The following is a 20,006-nucleotide window of genomic DNA, read 5'->3' on the forward strand; positions in this document are numbered from 1 at the left end:
TTCACCCTCATTTGGATGCTGGATCCTAACTAAACCATTCCAGTTGTCTCACATGAACCAGTGAAGACTTTTCAGTTACTCCACAGACCTGGTGCAGCTGTGTGTGGAAATTAGGGTAATTCCAGCATTTCTGAGAGCATTTTAATAGAGCACTGATTACAGATGGCAGGCACCTGGTGACGTTTTTGTACTTAGGCTGATGGGTACGGTTCCAAAGACAAGAACTGGCCACAACAGATTTCTATTTTCCTAGCCTTTTATTCTCCATAATATATACTGAGAAATCCTTATAAAAACTGGACCAGGCTTTCCATGATTGGTGGCATGTGCTTTCAGGAGACTACCAATACCAGAGTATTAATTGCAAGACCAATAATGGACACGTGACTCACTTTGTCTGTGGTATGTCCTTCTTCCAGGGATTATGAGCACTGAGGCTCTTGAGGGGGGGGGGTCTATTAGTTGAGAGTTAACATAGAGCCCAGTAGCACTGGACTTGGCTTAAGCTGAGTTTTTCTTTTCACTTCTTGAACTGTTTTTCTTTGTTCCTCTTGGGTTGGCAGTCATTGCTTTTGGCCTCTACATTGAAATGAAAAAAAAAAAAATCCAACTGTGAAGACCAAAGGGAAAAAGGTGAGAGCCAAAGATTTAGCTTTACAAATCTAAGAGCCAGAAATATTCTAGTCCAACATTTAATTTCTTGCCAATTCATAAGGAAAAAAAATGAAAGCCAAGTAAGTCTCCATTGAGATTAATTATGCTTCCTTTTCTCTCTTTCCCCCTCTCCTAGCATATAGTACCTTGTCTCACCTTTCATAACTTGGCACTGATGCCATGACTTTTAATAAAAGAGCATGACAGTAGAATGGAGAGCAATGGTTGTCACTAGCATAGCTTTGTTACCCTTCAGTTGTATTATGTGCAAACTGTCACCTAACTTTTTAATTTTCTTTTAAGGGAGAGAGTTGTGTGATATAGACAATTGCTAAGATCACTACAATGATTAATTTTCCAAATGCAAGAACGCCAACATTCTTGCTTGCTCCTGCTTTTCAACTTAAAGCTGCTGTGTGTAGGACCTAAAGAGGTGTCCAGGAATGGTTGTTGGGAAGGTCTTGCTTCTTAGTAAAGTGAAATAGATGGATTCACCCTTGCGAAGTCTTTCTATGTTTACAGAACCCAAAGCATTACTGCTCAAGTAGAGGCTCAGGTTGCTGGAAAGTTGGGTATAAAAGGTAGAAGACACTGAGAGAATATGAGGAAGGAGGAGCCAGGAGGCCCAAGTGGTGCATTTGAGATGTCAGAGGGGGGTAATACAGCAAAGGAAGTGGGAAAAGGAGTTTCCCTTGAGAACCAGCAGAAACCTTTGAAATATGTGCCTTTCATAGTTAAGCCTTTTCCGGTTTGGAAATTAGCCTGCAAAGTTCATAAAACTGCCTTGTGGCAACTATCCAAGATCCTCCCTGGAGTGGACTCCTGTTACAAACTCCTGTTCTCCTCCGGAGTGTGGCCAATAGCTGGGATGAGGCGTCAGTGGATATGGTCCTGTTCATGGAGACAGATCTATTGCAAACTCTCTCTGCAAAGACATTTCTTCCCAGTTCCCCACTTTTGTACTTTTGGAATCAAAATAAGCTCTATACTAACAGGCTATGCGATCCTCCTTGCCAGCCACACAGCATGACATGCATACCCTAGATGAACAGATACCCAGAAAGAATGTCTTCAGACTGCAGCAGGACTCCTTCCTTATCTTTGAAGCTGCTAGGCAAGCTTGATAACAGTATCTTGTCCACCAGGAAGCAAGGCTCATCAGAGACAGAACTATGAAACAGATGAATTTGTCTTAATTTAACTGGCCTGCCTGACTTTCTCACTTTCTGTTTGGTTTTGGTTTTTAGGCTGTACCTGGTGTTGCTTAAAGGCTATTTCTGGTTCAGTATTCAGGGGGCAGTTCTCAGGAGACTATGAGGTGTCTGGACATCCTGTGCATTCCAGCATATTGGCTGTCTCTCCACCTCCTCTCTCTCTGTCTCTCTCTGTCTCTCTGTCTCTTTGTGTATCTGTCTGTCTCTCTCTCCTGTGTGTGTCTGTGTGGGGTGTACATCAAAACATTCCCAAGTCTTACTTTTGGCTCTGCACTCAGGGATTACTCCTGGCAATTCTCAGGGGTGCTGGGATCAAACCTAGGTTAACTGCATGCAAGGCAGTCACCATACCTGTCATACTATCTGGCCAGCCCCTCCACTGATTTCTTTCTTTCTTTTCTCTTTCTTCCTTTCTTTCTTTCTTCCTTTCTCTCTCTCTCTCTCTCTCTCTCTCTCTCTCTTGCTTTTGGGTCACACCCAGTGATGCTCAGTGGTTACTCCTGGCTCTTTACTCAGGAATTACTCCTGGCAGTGCCCTGGGGACTATATTGGATGCTAGAAATCGAACCCAGATCAGCCGTGTGCAAGGCAAATGGCCTACCAGCTGTGCTATCGCTCCAGTCCTTCCACTGATTTCTTAATAATGAAATGCCAATGCAAGGACTCCTGGGATCTTCCTAGGAGCATTATTCAAATCTCTGTTCTACTATTTAAGAGCTATGTGTTCTAGAACAACTTACTTGACTGAGTCCTAATTTTCTCATCTATAAAATGGAATCTTGCTCTGCTCAACTGCCAAATATAAACATATGATAAACACATTGATTATAAACAAATATAAACACATTGATGCAATTTGTGTTAATTAAACCATATGCAAGTGTGAACCACTAGTGGAACATACCAGTGTGAACATATTAATGAGGATTTTCAGATAACAAAGCCCTACATCTAAGTTCTCATATCTTTGTTATAGACTTTGAAGTTGCTGGTGTTTGGGAGAAATTGCTTTTGGATGCTGAGAGAGAATGTCTCCATCACTGTTTATATTATGCTGCTTAGACAGAAAACCAGGAGCTTGGCTCTTGAGCTAGTGAAAGTTGCAATTACAATAAATTGCTGGATCCTAATGACAAGAAGAGTTTAATGGCCTTATTAAAGATTTCACCTGTGAAATTGAGACATTGAAGGACATAGAATGTTACATATTAAATTGATAAAATTACATAAATGTAAGACAGTCCTTGAAGAGTCCACTTCTATTCACCTCAGTGCCTTGAAACTTCATGTCACAGTAAATCATTGCTAAGATATAATTTACCCAAAGTTTATTGAAACTCTTTAGAAACCATAATGTCATGATAACCTTTAGATTAGGGATGTAAGTAAATGTTTTAAAATCATTGTCAGATTTAGAGTTTTGAAAAGTTTTGCGTTGAATTTTAGAAAATTCAATACTTGGTTTACCTATGTTTTAGGTTTTATAGATTTCATACACTTGAAAGGCAGAATATCCTTTAAAAGACTTATTTTCTTCCTACTGTTTTTCCACCAGGTCTATTCTAAAATAGAAGTAGCTGAATCAAAAGAACTTATAATTTACCTAAGATTTGAGTCAACAAATATCTGGTATAAAAGGTTCATCTTATGTTGCTGGGGAACTTGCTCGTTTATCTGCTTCTTTTTAAAAAATGGTTGATGTGTTTGGTCTTTCTATGTTTTTTTAATCTATAATTTTTCTTATAAATGTATAACCCAAAGTTCTCCTTAAGAGCAAAATAAACCATCACCAAGGTCTTCCCCTTCCTTACACGTTTGAGATTAATATTCCTGTCTCTCTTCTAAACAACCTAACTCAGCAAACAGTGTAGGACCTAACACATAATTGAAATGTTCATTCTTCATGTTATCATTTTGTAGCTTTTGTTCTTATTTGAATATAGTTGGAAAAAAAACTTGTCTATTGCCAGTGTTGTCTTTCATAAACAATGCTCTCAGGCCAATATATTGCTTTCTTTGTCTGTGAACTAGCTGCCTAACTCCATGATGACATGACTACTCAGAAACTGGGACATGCCAATAATTTGAGCTTCTCTTGTCTTGTTTTCTCTTATACCATTTGTTCTTTCTTTGATATAATTAAATCTGACATGTAGTACCTGCTTCCCCCTTTGGGATTAGTGATCTAGATATTTTATTTTTACTCGTTACTGAAGAATGATCCTTGAGAACCAACTTAGTTGGTCCTTGGAATTTAACTTGTGAGCCTGAATGTTCTATTATAGGACGGATCCCTCAGAATGAGGAGTGTGATGCTTCTGAAATTTTCATCTCCTTTTAGCAAATCATCTAAACAGCTTGTTCCTTGGCAGCTTTTTTTTGTTGGTGGTGATGATGTTATTTTTTTGGCTTTCCTATATCATTGTTAAAGTTAGGATGTGGTGATTGACAAGACAGCTACAAAGTCTGCCCCCCCATGTAAATAAACTTGTATAAACACAGGTCTTGTGGTCTGGGTACAGAGCAGGGTTTGTTCTTTGGATATTAAACCTACAGAAGAATGTACTTATCAAAGATATAAACAAGGGAAGAGGAGATGAAAATAGTTTAGATTTATAATTGAAGCAGACATGAGTCACTACCTTAGAGGATCCTGTGAACATAATGTCTCCTACACGAAAGGGTTGGTTCTCTACAGGGAAAGAACACCAACCAAATCTCTTTGTACTTGGTAGCCTGTTGGTAGAAAAGAGCTTTTCTTTCCTTTAAAATATTAAACATCGTGATCAGCGTTGCTGTGCTATTTTTTTGCATTGCTTCAAAACTTTGTATTTAAAGGAGCAAGTGCAGACTGACTGTACTTGGGATAGTGAACTCCCCAGATCCAGGTGCCGGGAATAGAGCAGCATTTGCTCAAAGAAAGAATACCTTTTCCTGCTTATAAAAGGTATAAAAAAATGCCTTCTACACCATGATTGTTCATAGCGTTTGCTCTCCTTTCTCACAGCTATTGTAAGATGGGAGTCTATCTGACTTTCACGTTGAGGAATCCTTGTACTAATGCTTGATTTTGAGTTGAAAGGGTAATATAAACCAATAACTGGATCTCAATAAATAGATTTTGGTATAGCCTTCTGTTTGGGGAGAAAAATGTATCTCAAAATTAAATTTTAAGATATTCTTTAGTGAGTGGAAATAGTGGAATAACAATATGGTCCTGAGGAATCTCCAAATTATTGCTTATTTTTTAAAGTCCATAGATAATCATACAAAACCTATGGCAAACTTTAAAGTCATACAAACACAAACATATAAGTGCATTTATGAACTTATTTTCCTTTTGTAATCTTGTTTCTACTCTACATTGTGTCATAGTTATTTTTAAAAGTATTTTTTAAAAATCATTGCATAGATCTTGTCATGATTAAATTTGATTAATCATTAAATATTACAATAAAATTTTATTTTATATTTGGATTTCATTATCATAATAATCATGCCTTACGTGTCATTAATAAAATTTCTAAAGAAATTCTGTGCTAATATATTTTGGAATTTACATGAAATATGTAAAGCCTACTTATGTAATTTTCTCCCCTACACTTATGTAATTTTCTCCCCTACACTTTCTATAAACACTGTGGTTTACAAAGTTGTTCTACAATGTAACAGACATTCAATATTCCAACACCAATCCCACCCCATTATTACCTTCCCTCCACCCACTGTCTAATTTTCCCAACCACTCCTTGAGCTTATCCCCATAGCAGACCACAATAATTTATTTTGTATTATTTGTTATAAATAAATTGCTAACAGAGTAATTAAAAATTTTTCCTTAGATAAAAATTAGTGTAAATTGTTATATCTCACCATGGAGACATTAAGTCCTTGTATGAGGGATTACTAAAATTCTATTTACAGGTTAAGCCTTCTGTGTTACTGATCAGTTAGTCAAGACTACTTGCCTTTCTATGTTACATTCATCCAATCTGGTGTTGTAGAGTTTGGAGATGTCACGCAGCCATGAATGTGGCTGCATGCTCCAAGGAAGCCCAGAATTTTTAACTGGGTGGTACAGCTGGAGTTAAATTTTTAACTGTGCAGTGAGTTTGGGGTATGGATATTAGTGCTGGTGCTTCTGGAAGTACAGAGAGGTGCGGGGAGGTAACCCATCCCTACTCTGAGAAAGCCTGGAGTTTTCAGTCACAGGGATGTTCATACTTGAACTTTTAGCAGGTTAATTTCTGGGTGAGGCTTGGCTCCAAGACATTGGAGTCTGGCCTGAGTGAGGCATGGTGGTGATTTGGGAGCATGGAAACAAGTGACAGCTGGGGCCCTGTTTGGTTGGGCCCTGAACTGGCCTGTCCCCTTCCAAGTGCTCTGGATGTCTCAGATGCCATGAGTTTTAAAGGCTAATAATATTTTAATAAGTGGGTGGAATAAAGCGTATTTAACTTTAAGAAAGAGTAACTGGGGGCTGGAGCAATAGCACAGTAGGTAGGGCGTTTGCCTTGCACGCGGCCAACCCGGGTTCGATTCCCAGCATCCCAGATGGTCCCCTGAGCACCGCCCAGGGGTAATTCCTGAGTGCAGAGCAAGGAGTAACCCCTGTGCATCGCCGGGTGTGATCTAAAAAAGAAAAAAAAAAAAGAAAGAGTAACTGTTGATGGATATTTTGGTTGTCTATAATGATTTCCTCTTAAAAATGAATGTGAGGTTACCATAATCTCGATCATACCAAATTGCATGTGCTCACACTAATTTTTCTAGTTAGAGTTGCTGATTTTTAAGATTTTTTAAAATATTTTTTTGTTAAAAATATTAATTTCTGTAAGGATATCTTAACTTCTGCATAATCCTTAGACTAATATGGGTGCATTAAAAACTATATTATTGGAACTAGGAAGATACTCAAAGGGGTAGAGCACATGGTTTGTGGGAATGATAGAGGACATGGTTCTATCCCATGATCCCTCAGTCTTCAGCACTGCCAGTAATAATCCCTATTACAAAAAAGCACTGGGTATGGATCCCAAATAAACACATAAAATGGCATAGCTTGCCACTGAAAGAATAGGCACAACAGATTAAGTTCATGCTTTGCTTGTGGAATGCAAAGGTAAATATGATACCTGAATATAGAGCTGGAGACTTTGAGTGCCACCGGATATGCCCATCTCCCCACAAACCCCCTCCAAAATAAAGACCTAAATAATATAACAATCTTTTTTTTTTTTTTTTTTTTTTTTTTTTGGGAAACACCCAGTGATGCACAGGGGTTATTCGTGGTTCATGCACTCAGGAATTACTAGTTCAGTGCTCGAGGGACCATATGGGATGCTGGGAATTGAAACTAGATTGGCCGCGTGCAAGGCAAACGCCCTACCCACTGTGCTATCGTTCCAGCCCCATATAACACAATCTTAAAGCAAAATTTGGAAGATACATTCAATTGCTATTTGACTGTATACTTGGGTTTACATATGGAGGTGCTTAGTAAATTAAGAAATGCTGTACAGATTTTAGGGACTTACTACTAGGGAGTCAAGGAATGTCTGCCATGTGCTTTAAAAAATATATTCATGAAGTCTTCTAATTAATTCATTTTTTAAACAATTTGCTAAATACAGAGAACCCCCCTCCCCAAACAATGGTTTCTAACCTGATTATACAGAGCTGAGTAAACCAAGATCAATAAACTAAGTTAGGCTCCGCTCCCTTCCGCAGCTACCCAGAATCTCTGCCTAAGAGAGACCTGGTTTCCCAGTGAGATTGATGTGCAGCTTTCCTTGGAATTCCTTTTTGTCTCTTACCAAATAATTATTTTAGCAGAGTAAAAATGAATTTTAGCTATTATTAATTAAAAATGTTTATTTTTCCTCTTTGGAATTTTCTGACTGTTGTGGAAATATTTTTAGAGGAATTTTTTTTTTGGTATAATGTTGATTTGGCTGAAGCGATAGCACAGTGGTAGGGCGGTTTGCCTTGCATGCGGCAAACCTGGGTTTGATTCCTCCGTCCCTCTCAGAGAGCTCGGTAAGCTACCAAGAATATCCCGCCCGCACAGCAGATCCTGGCAAGCTACCCGTGGCATATTCGATATGCCAAAAACAGTAACAACAAGTCTCACAATGGAGACGTTACTGGTGCCCGCTCCAGCAAATCCATGAGCCACGGGATGACAGTGACAGTGACAGTGATAACGTTGATTTAGTTCCAATTACTGTAAATATTGTTTGCAGTATTTACAGTATGGAATCCTAAGTATGGATTCTTCATCTCCCCTTCCTCCCTGTTGTCGCAGCCTATAAAAAAATCTCTACACATAGATGATTTAGTAGATCTACTAAAAAGAATCTATTGCAAGTAGAGATTGTTCTTTAAAACTTTGGATATTACCATCAGGTTAAAGTTATCTGTCTATTCAAAATGACATATATCTTATTCCTTATTAGATTATACTACAGGAACTTTGAGTTAAGAGTAGAGTAGAAGGACCAGAGATGTTGTTCAGTGGTAGAATGCCTGCATTACATGCACAGTCCCTGAGTTCTGTTCCCAATACTACAAAGCAAGAAATTAGGAAAAATTTTATCGCTGTATCGCTGTGTCACTGTCATCCCGTTGTTCATTGATTAGCTCAAGTGGGTGCCAGTAACATCTCCATTCGTCCCAGCCCTGAAATTTTAGCAGCCTCTCCTTACTCATCCTTCCAAATGGTGCCATATTAGAGGCTCTTTCAGGGTCAGGGGAATGAGACCTGTTATTGTCACTGTATTTGGCATATCAAATATGCCACAGGGAGCTTGCCAGTTCTGCTCTGCCAGAAAAAGTAGTAGTAAAAATATAGAAAAATTCCTAGTGTGTTTAAATTTTTGTCTGATTGTTTTATGTGCATAACTACAAGTGTATGTGGTAAAGTTTTTATCTTGAAACCAATGTCATCAAAGAGTAAAGTTTAAGTAGAAATTTTGCTTTATGGAAACATTAATCCTCTTGTACTTGAATAAACTTATTAAATATCTAATTTGACTGCAAAGTATCCCCATTGGTCTTAGTGTGAAACTAGAATAAAAGCTTAAAAAAATGATCTCGTCGCATATGCTGCCAGAGCCCATGTGCTGCTTTGGCCCACGCAGCCAAGCACATGTGGTGCCTGAGCACATGTGTCACCCGCATCTCCCCTCTTGAGATGTGTACTTTCATGCCTAATGCTAGGATGTGTGTAGGGGCTCTCTCCACCCCTGGAGAAGTCCATGTTCTCTCTTGAGTGCATTACTCTCTCTCTCTCTCTCTCTCTCTCTCTCCCACACACACCACACCTTAAAAATCCTCCAAATAAAATCTATTCACTGTCAAAAAAAATAAAAAAGATCTCATTGCACAATAAATACCATGTTTTTTTGAACTACCAGGTGAAGATTTTGATTTTGAAGTGAAACTAACATTTTAGTATTGTTACATGTTTAATGGACATATAATAAGATCTTACATGTAACAGTATAAATATATATAGTATAGAGTTTATGGGAAGCAGTTTAACAGTTCTCTACTTTCAGTGTTTATGACTATTCTTTGTCAAGGTTATTATATTTCTTGGATAAGACTTTAGGAATGGGATGGAGAAGAAATAAAGTAGAGTTAAATTTGGATCATTTCTTAAAGTGCGTGACTTCCCCCCACTCCCCATGCTGGAATAATTAAGGGGACAGTAGCAGCCTGAATAATTGTGTGTTTTTTTTTAATTGTTGTTTGTTTCTGAAAAGAGGTGCCTAATATCTTTGGGAACCTGTGCTTTAGTATAGAGGAACATGAAAGCAAGATGAGCAAGTTGAGACTTGTACAAGTAAAAGAACAGTGGAGAGCAAGATGAGGGCCCTTTGCAGAGACATCAAACTCATTCAGGCCTGGGATATTGAGATCTGGAACCATGGCAGGTGATGTGTGAATGGAAAGGAACTGGCAGAGCCCTGAAGTATTAGTAGAATTCACAGGGCATGGTGTTTAGTTGGTTGTTGTTGGGGTTGGAGGGAAATGGTGAGTCTAGATTAAGACTCAAGTATCACTTGTATCACTTGTCATCCCATTGATCTTCGATTTGCTCAAGCAGGCTCCAATAACGTCTCCATTCATCCCTGTCCAGTGCTAGTGTAGCCCAATGGTATCTGCTTGCTCTGGAAACACAATTCAAGTACTTACTAAGAAACTGCTTATCTGGACTTAAAGTAGGAAGGCAAATGGAGCCAAAAGCAATGATCAGCATCTTCAAATTGAAGACTGGAGTTGATGTTGACTTTGTAGAATTTAAAACAGTAAGTGACAATGCAAATAAATCCAATTATAGAGAACAACCTATTTCTTTTATATCTAAATTATTGATGTCCTCTCACCAAAGTTACTATATTCCCGAGAAGACTGGTTGATTTTTTTCCCAAAAATTCATATAGGATGATATCACCTTTGCCTTGTTATTCTGAAACTTGATATAAGTCCCTAATCCAGGGATAAATCACATTTAGTTTGTCTGGCAACCAGGGATTTTGATTACTAACTGACAAAAATATAACTGTCAGGCAACCCAAATACTTGTGTTGGTATAGTTAGTGTCACCAAATGATTGAAGATTGTAGATTTAATATGGGATCTGAACTCGGAAATAAATGGGGTTTGATGAATTAGTTATCTGATAATAAGAAGCTGAATAGCTGATCCCTCTCTAGAGGATATTTATGCCTCTCCAATGAAAAATATTTAAGGCCTATCTGCAGTTAGGTAGAATTATCAGCATGGTAATGAATGCCACTCAACTTTAATTATCTGGAGTCTTTACCACTCCCCTTTGTCTCCTAGCCACAGAGGACAGGTGTCAGTTGCAATATTAGACACCAAAAATGTTAGTATTGGAAGGCAAAAGCATCTTATATCTATACCTCCTTACTTGCTTTCATCTGTTTAATCTCTGATGTCATTTGAGATTGTCTTACACTAAAGGATAATATTATTCCTTGGCTTCTTGGATGATGAAGGGCTTTCTCTCTATTATAATCAACTCACTATGCCACATCATATAGATCAAAGGCAATTACTTCTATGGTACCATGTATAGAATCTGAAAAAGTGCAAATTCATAAAAACAGAAAGTAAAATAATTGCCAGGAAATGGGAGTGTGGGGGGACAGACAAATGCTGTTTAAGGGTATAAACTTGTTATGACTAATGTATTAGCCCTAACCCTAGAGAGCTAATGAATTCTGCAATTACTATAGACAACATTTTTCTGGTTTGTTTTTTGGTCACACCCAGTGTTCCTTAGCATTATTCCTAGCTCTGCATTCAGGGATCACCTCTGGCGGGGCTGGACTCTATGTGGTGCCAGGGATTGAATGTACCCTCACTAGCCATGTGCAAGGCAAGTGCCACTACCCACTGTGCTAGCTCTCCAGCCCCAATATAGACAACAAAAGTATAAGCATCAAACTTGCTTGGAGACTAGCACCTAATGATTCAACCGTTAAAAAGTAAGGATATTTATATAAATTGATAGAAGGGCTAATCGATGAGCAATGGGATGACAGTGATACAGTGATACACTGATTGAAGGGCTAATTACTGCTCTATAATGGCGGCCATTCTACAATATATAAATGTAGCCAATGAACATACTACATGCCTTAAATTTGTGTAATGTTATATGTCGGTTTTAAAAAGTGGATATGGGTTAGGTGCCTTAAAGTGAGAAAGAAGAATGAGGGAAAGACTTGAAGAAGATCAAAATTGTGATTAGTTTCTACAACTACCATTTAAGGCAGCCAGCTGCTTTGACTTGCAAATCATATTGTAGGTTGATTTCTTGGATGGAAAAAACTGGTAATTATAGCCTATCTAAGCTGTGGACAAGGAAGAGAAAAAAAAATACTTCCCCAGCATTGTAAGGGAGGGAAAAAAAGAAAAGAATGTTCCCTTTACCTCTCTGAGCTGAGACTTCTGTTACAAAAGATTAGCAAGAGACATCAAGTGAGGTTTTGAAACACATGAGTATGTGGGGGAAGTTCAGGGGGAAATAAGCAACTTCCCTGCATGGCTTAGGGTTCAGGATAGAATGCTCTGATAATGGGGTATAGGGCAAGAAGGATGTGGGCCTCTTAGAGGAGAGAATGTGATTTTCAGAAATGATTAATGGCACCTTAGATGAATTGGAGAGGGAAGATTCATTGGTTTTGATTCATTGAAATCAAAATTCAAGATTTCCTGAGTGTGGTGTGAGCTTCATTTCCTCTCCCGTGAAAGAGTCAGTCTTCCCTGGATGATGGGGCTCCTGAAGAGGGCACTTATGACAGCTAGGGTTCTTTTGGAGACAGTGTCATTTGAACAATAGGTTTTCAGAGAAAGCCTCTTTATATTTTACTGTTTTTTTCTTTTTAAGTTGCCTTCAGCTCACTGTGCTTCAGCACTGTATTTGGGGGCTATTCTACTTGCTGCCCTTCAGGGTGATGAAGGGTGGAGTAACTTTGGTACATCGCTGCTGTTGCATTCATCTTACTGCCTTAAAATGGGTCCCAGCACTGGGTTAGTTATTGATTTGTCAGCGTAAGTTGTAAGAGTTGATAAAACTTTGGGGGAACCAAGAGAAATAATCCTGTATACCATCTTCCTGTATCTCTCCTGAGAATGTATTCCTTTCCAACCCCATAGTTCCTTGACTTTTAGAACAGTGCCAGGAAGGCTGCAGAGCAGAATAATGAAAGAGTTGCTTAATATACAGGTCTCCAGATTCTGATTGGGTGGATGTGATGGAGGAGCCTGGTGTCTTCATTGTGGGATCTAGGAGGGTATTTAGGAAGTCTGGGGTCCCTATTTATGATGCGCACAGGTTTAGATCAAGGACCTGAGGATGCGATGCTTCTTGGGTCTTGCAATCTGGGTATACTCTGGCCACCCCATTGGTGCTTGGGACCTCCAGTGATGGTCTATGTCGTGCTGGGAATCAGTCCTTGGTTGGATCCAAGCTTAGCATGCACCTTAGCAATTGGATTATCTCCTGGCCCCAGGAGTCTGTATATATATTTTTTAAAGCTCCCCATGCTGAACTCAGTGTGTCAGATTTGGGAGATGCCCTTCAAAGATTATAGCCATGAACCAGTATTTAACGTTCTGCTTCTTTGTTTTCTAATCCATTCTACATTCCCATTTCCAAAGCATATGATATAAACCTACATAAGTGAGTACAGCCACACATGTCTAAAATTTTTTTCTATTTCATGTAGAATGAGTCTGATAATTTTCTAGAAATGAGATTTCTAAGGGTTTGCCTATAAGTTCCTCATATCTTTTAGCAGTACAAAGCTTTCCAAATAATTGACAATTTATCTCTCTGAAGGACTTTATACCGGTTTATCTCTTTAGAGGGCTTGATCTGAGCTGCTTTCATATAAACTGAGGCTTTCATAAATAAGATTGAATGTCTATTTATAACAAGTACCTTTTGTATGGATGGTTACATTTGCTCAGTTTTTATAAGTTCAGAGCATCTTTCACTTTTGTTGTATTGTAGGAAACTTAGAACTTTTTCTACTTAAAAATATTTTTATGGGGCTGGAGCAATAGTACAGTGGATAGGGCATTTTCCTTGCATGTGGCCGACACAGGTTCCATCTCCAGAACCCCATATGGTCCCTCAAGCCACCAGGAGTGATCCCTGAGCACAGACTCAGGAGTAAGCCCTGAGCACTGCTATGTGTGTCCCCAGAACAAAACAAAACTCTCAATGTTTCATGATTCAGGCAGTGAAATCAGTGGCCTGCACACATCGTCTCTCTTAATTCTTTCGACACTTCCAATGAGGCAAGCAAAGGTATCTTCATGTTATATTTAGTATAGTGGGGGGCTGGAATTTTGAGAAGTTTACTCTGTCATACACAAGCCTGAAGTCTTAGAGCTGAAATTCAAACCCAGGTTGGTTTGATTTCAAAACTTGCCCTGAATGAGTCTGGGTTTTATGGTTTTGTGACTGTTCTCAACCATTAACTATCAGTAACTTAATATATATATATATATATGTTTTTCCATTTCTTATCATATTTTAAAAAGAGAACAGAATTTCCTATGACTTTGATTAGATACTCATGTCCCATTTTCTTCCCCTGACAGACTGTTAGTATTAACCACAGTTTTAGAAATGTGTGAATCTGAAATGGAAAACCAAAAGCCATATGGTGGTTGGGACAGTGTTGGCTAGAGGATCCCTAAGGAGTTTGAGAATATGAGTGGTTTGTTTGTTTCTTGGGGGGCCCACACCTAGCAATATTCACATCTTACTCCTGGCCCTAGGCTCCGGGATCATCGCAGGTAGTGCTCTGTACATGGTACCTGGGATCAAACTCAGTTTGGCTGCTTGCAAAGTGACTTACCTGCTGTGCTATCTTTCCACTCAGGAAACATGACTTTTGAAGCCATTGACCACGCCCCCCCCCCTTTTTTTTGCAAAACAAAAATCTAATCTTTTCTAGCAGTAGGGCCAGAAAAGAATTAGTATTTTTAAGTTTTCTCTTTTTTTTTTTTTTGGCTTTTTGGGTCACACCCGGAGATGCTCAGGGGTTACTCCTGGCTCTGCACTCAGGAATTACTCCTGGCGGTGCCTGGGGGACCATATGGGGTGCCGGGGATCTAACCCGGGTCGGCCGCGTGCAAAGCAAATGCCCTACCCGCTGTGCTATCACTCTGGCCCCTGAGTTTTCTCTTTTTAAGAAAATGTCCCGCTTTGTTATAATACTCTGCCTAGGAAAATTATGGGACAAATTATAGTGGAGGAATTTCTTTCTCTTAATGTCTCGAGAACTGCAGGGCAAATCATTGGCAACACATTGGAACCCAGGTCCTGGTCCCCTACAACGGTGTCATTTTGTTCTCATCCAGTAGAAAAAACTGACTTAGTGGCAGCGATGAAATGTCATAATCAATAGACCTGGCATAGAACTCTAAATATAAATAGTAATAAAAAGCCAGTTATTTTTGGTAACTGCTCAGAAAATGTATTCAATTACTGACTTGAAACTAGGAGAAACTTAACCAGAGGGATACTCTTTTAAATATCTCTTACTTAATGTGGCCCAGTTACAGGTGAATTATAAGAGTGATCACATTAAACTAGGAAGAATGCCCCATGACCGTGTTATAAATCATCTGGATTTAAGTAAAAAATTCAATATAGTCAATAGTTGACTTTTAAGAGAATAGGAACCCTGTATTTGTTCTCGCATCTTAAAATGCTGAACATAGAGATGGGGTATAGTAGATGATTGCTAATTGGCTTCATCTTACAGCATTATGGGCAACTCTTTGAGCTGCTGTTAACCCGCGTAGCTGTGCTGCTGTCGTATGAAGGATATTTCAGTACTTTATCCTAGTGGTTTTCAACTGCTGATATGCAGACTCGTGCCAGTCTTCAGATATGAAGTTAAAAACCACTGGTCCGCAGTGGTTATTATCTGCTGGCCAGCACTTGTACAGGTGCTAGTCCTGAGGCATAAAAAATATGTTGAAAATAAGCACTCCAAGTCTTTCTCATCTTTCTGGCCAACTATAGTTAGTATCCCTGAGCATATTTTGTTCTGATTAGTTAACTGCTTGACCACATGCCTGGTTTCAGCATAGTGAGTTAGGCATAGACTGTGACTTGGATGACAGAATATGAAATGTTTATCCAAGTTGCTGTTGAGCTTCATGGATGATAAGGTTAAGCTTCAGTTTGACCTTGAGCACAGTAGACACACATATACGCACATAGCAGAATGAAACTGTAGGGAAAGTACGACGTTTAGAAAATGAAATAGAGCACGTGATGGAATATTTGTAAGCTGGGGAGGGGGGGTGCACTCCTTGTGAGTCAGCAGCATACTGCTTTATCTTAATTATCAGGAACACACTGCCAGTTAACCACTAGAGCAAAACATGTGGGAACTTCTGGGTAACATTTACAGAACTCTTACCCTTAGTCAGACCCTTTTTTAGGAATTTGTGTTCACTTTGGTTGAAGGAAAACGTGGAGAACTTAACAAGTGTCCAGAATGTGGCAAAGGAGATGCAAAGGAGAACAAGAAAATAGAACCCAGGGAAAATTGCTAATAAATAAGGATTGGGGCTGGAGTGATAGCACAGTGGGTAGGGTGTTTGCCTTGCATGAGGCCGACCCGGGTTTGATTCCCAGCATCCCATATGGTCTTCTGAGCACCGCCAAGGGTAATTCCTGAGAGTGCAAAGCCAGGAGTAACTCCTTTGTATTGCTGGGTGTGACCCAAAAAGCAAAATAAATAAATAAGGATTAAGTTATTTATCTGGATGTGGAACTTAGCCAGATTCAGAACAGCTGAAAGTTGATTAAATAAATTGTCTTTTGTTGTACATTGTACGTATAGTTGTTACGTATGTATAGAAGATGATATAATTATTTCCATTGTGAAGATAGTTAGGAAAAGGGATTCACATTAGAGTTAAAGGAGATTGTAAAGGAGTATACAGAACTTCTTGACTTGAAGGATATTGAAAAGTGAAAGACTTCGCGCTGGAAATGTGAAATCATGTTCCTTACAGAATTAGAAATAGGGATGGGTATCACTTGCCAGTTAGAATTAGGTGCAGCTGGGGTAAAGATTGACCAACTTTCTAGATCCAATTTCATGCTGCTCATCTCTCACTGTTGTTTGACATTTTTAGTGTCATCGGTATTTCACAATGTAGTGTTTTAGCCTTATTAAAAATGCGAATGCCTTGCTTCTGATGATTGTGTAATGCATTTTAAGTAAGTGGAAGTTCAACTGCAAACTTTTTGAAAACTTTTTCACCAGAAAATCAAAACTCTTCCATGGGCCCTTATGGTATTGCTGATTCCAACTTGCCTTTTTCCTTTTTTAGAAAACTCACTTTGTGTACCCCTTGCTTCAACAATGAGTGCCAAATCTGCCATCAGCAAAGAAATCTTTGCTCCTCTCGATGAAAGGATGCTGGGTGCTGTCCAGGTCAAGAGAAGGACCAAGAAAAAGATTCCATTCTTGGCAACCGGGGGTCAAGGCGAATATTTGACTTACATCTGCTTATCAGGTAAGAAAAAATGGGATAGCAGTATTATTAAAACCTCTTCTATTCAGTGCAGTTTATTTTCAGGAGGGTTATATACCTGGGATGAATATATCTGCTCTTCTTTTCCTCCTGTTTCTGTGGTCTTCTTGAAAACCTTGTTTATTTGTGACATCGCTCTTTCTGAGGTTGTTCTATATGGAAAAAGGTAACGACATTCATTTTTAACACATTGCATCCGGTTCAGCAGAAGCTTCGATGCAGGGCTTAGCAGGCACATTTCTTTATTCCTGTTTTCCTTCACTAGGGTATTGGCAGAAAGTGGACCATCCTCCTGGATGTTTGTTTCATAGCAAGTCCTCATATTTGGATGCTTGTCATCTCTAACTGCCTGAGATTCAACAAGAGTTCTTTGTAACGGTTGTCTATCACCAGTAATGGTTTGTTTGAAGATAAATGTGGACATGTCATGTAATGTGAGAAAGTAGACTCAACTCACCAGTTACTGTGGTACCTGACAGCTGTTTCTTGTCGAAGACAAGCATCTGTTCTGTTAAGCTTAGAATTTTGTTTGGATGTTTTGGGTTTTTTTTCCCTCTGTGATGTAGGAAATCTGAAAGAGTTACTGGAGATTCATAGCGAAGTGTTACATGTTTGTTTGTTTTGCCTCACTTGGCAATGCTCAGGAGTTACTCCTGGCTCTGTACTCAGGAATTACTTCTAGCGGTGGTCTGAGGACCATATGGGATGCCGGGAATTGAACCTGGGTTATCCTCATGCATAGCAAACACCCTACCTACTGGTGTTCAGGGGACCGCATGGAATAGGGGAGATCGAATCCTGCTCGGCTGCATGCAAGGCAAACGCTTCCCCCACTGTACTATCACTGTGGCTCTCATACCCAGTTTTTTAAGATAAGATTTGGAAAGTTTTCCATGGAATTTTGATGTTGTAAATTTGAACACCAGGCAATTATAATATAGCTGATAATTTTTGTATCTGGACAATGAAAGAAGAGAACTCACTTTAGTTTACTATTTCCTTCACTTATGAAGTGAGGAAAAAAACTTTGTTTTTGAACATATTTTTTATTTATTTATTTTTGCTTTCTTTTTTTGGGGGGTGCCACACCTGGCGATGCACAGGGTTACTCCTGGCTCATGCACTCAGGAATTACCCCTGGCAGTGCTCAGGGGACCATATGGGATGCTGGAAATAGAACCCAGGTCGGCCTCGTGCAAGGCAAACACCCTACCCGCTGTGCTATCTCTCCAGCCCCTGAACATATTTTTAGCTGCTCCCCATTTGCCCACAAATTAAGCCTCTGATCATTTAAATTTGTCAGGATTTACTTCAGGGGAAATAACTTTTTAAAATTTTTTCATAAAAGCAGTATTAAGATGATAAAACTTTATTTTAACTTCAAAGAAAAACATAACCATTGTTAACGCCTTTTCAGTGATTAAAAGGAAAAACATTTATTTAAATTAGTATGAGAGAACTTATCTCGAAACATTAGTCTCTTTTCTGCTGCTATTATTTTTTTGCTTCGACAGCCATGGTGTGGGGAGTGGTGCGGGTGGGGTGCTACAAGGTGCTCAGAGATGGCTCCCAGAAGTTCTCAGGGGGGCTGTGCTGTACCAGGGATCTAGCCTGAAATCCCACATGGAAAGCATTTGCTTCAGCCATATCCCAGTTCCCTCATCTCTTCCTTAATCCCAAATATGGATTAGATTAATAAATTATGGTTCTTCTTACAGGGCATTTGGTAATGTCTGGTTTCTAAGAGGTGCTTAATTTATATATTATGACTAAATGAAAGATAAAAGTGGCCTTTCCTAATGCCTTTCTGTATTTTGTTAAATGAGATTCAAGTCTTAAAGTTATTTGGGGGTGGGCCGATGTTTGTGCTATACCCAGCTGTGCTCAGGGCTTATAACTGGTTCCTTGTGTGTCACTCCTGGTGCAAGAGGAACCATTCGCAAGGCAAGCACCCTACCCCTGTACTATGACTCTGCACCTTAAAATTATTTTTATGTTATTAAATGCTGTGTTCTAGAATTTCTCCTTATGAATAGGAAGTATTATAATAAGTTCTGTTTGGGCTGAGCTGAATGAGGGCTGACACATACTGTTTCTCATTTTCTTTTGGGATCTATTTTCTCAGTGTTTGTTTCCTTGAAATTTCATGAAGATAGTTGAAGAGAAGGTGGGTGTTCGGAAATAGTTTTCAATGGCTACATATAGGCAGAAATTTCCCAGTGATCTGCAAAACATCATTGCCACTTAACACATAGTGGACCTAGATAAAATATTTGTTTTATAATATCAGATTTAAAAGTGAATACTCAAAATATTATTATAAACAATGCTTTGTTTTGCTTTCTGCCTTGACAGTTAACGAACTATTTAACCTATTTTTATTGGTTTGTCAAGTTTTGCCTAGCACATACCTAAAACTGGAAAAGAGGGCAGTTCAGTTTGCATTTCAGGCATATGGTCTTGTCAGCCTGTTTCAGATCAGGAAGCCTGCAAGGATGTGGGGCTCATTCTAACTGCCTCATTTCGGTGAAACAGGACAACCATTTCCACTGCCAGGGAAAATAGTAACCTGAGATTTAAAGTCTGAAAAGATGAGAATAACTTTTTTGTATGTGGCATTCTAATGGGGGCAGATCTTTTGTTCTTCTCATGCATTAGAATTTCTAGAGGTTAGTTTGATAAAGTAGACCTGACAGTAGAGTTGGTAGTTTTATGAAAATGGGAGCAGGAGGAAGCCAGGCTACTTTGGCACCCAAGTGGTTTGCAGTTTGGTTTATAGTATATTTGTGAGAGATGCTGCCACCTTTCTTTATGTGAAGCTGAGAAGGCCTATCAGTCACGTCGTCTCCAATTGGGGAGTGTTTTACTTACCAATTAATCAAGTACTGAGTATGTTTTATGTGCTGAGCCTTTTAGGTGCCAGTGGCACAGTTATGAGATGAACCAGAATTCCCTCGTAGGGCAGGAAAGTAACAGTAGATGTTAATAAGTCACTTAAATAAATTTAATTATAAACTGGGAACA

At 39.0% G+C, this 20,006-nt stretch overlaps 1 protein-coding gene across 1 annotated transcript in view; it reads left to right on the forward strand.

Annotated features, from left to right (window-relative positions):
* STXBP6 (syntaxin binding protein 6) overlaps positions 1–20,006 on the forward strand; it is a 268,614-nt gene that overhangs the window by 66,719 nt on the left and 181,889 nt on the right. The window contains exon 2 of the mRNA XM_055130512.1: positions 16,779–16,964. Coding sequence (XP_054986487.1) covers positions 16,811–16,964 — 154 coding nt within the window. The 5' untranslated portion in view covers positions 16,779–16,810. The remainder of the gene's footprint in view (positions 1–16,778; positions 16,965–20,006) is intronic.

The sequence above is a fragment of the Sorex araneus genome, chromosome 3 (assembly GCF_027595985.1).
Source record: "Sorex araneus isolate mSorAra2 chromosome 3, mSorAra2.pri, whole genome shotgun sequence".
NCBI classification, from domain to species: Eukaryota; Metazoa; Chordata; class Mammalia; order Eulipotyphla; family Soricidae; genus Sorex; species Sorex araneus.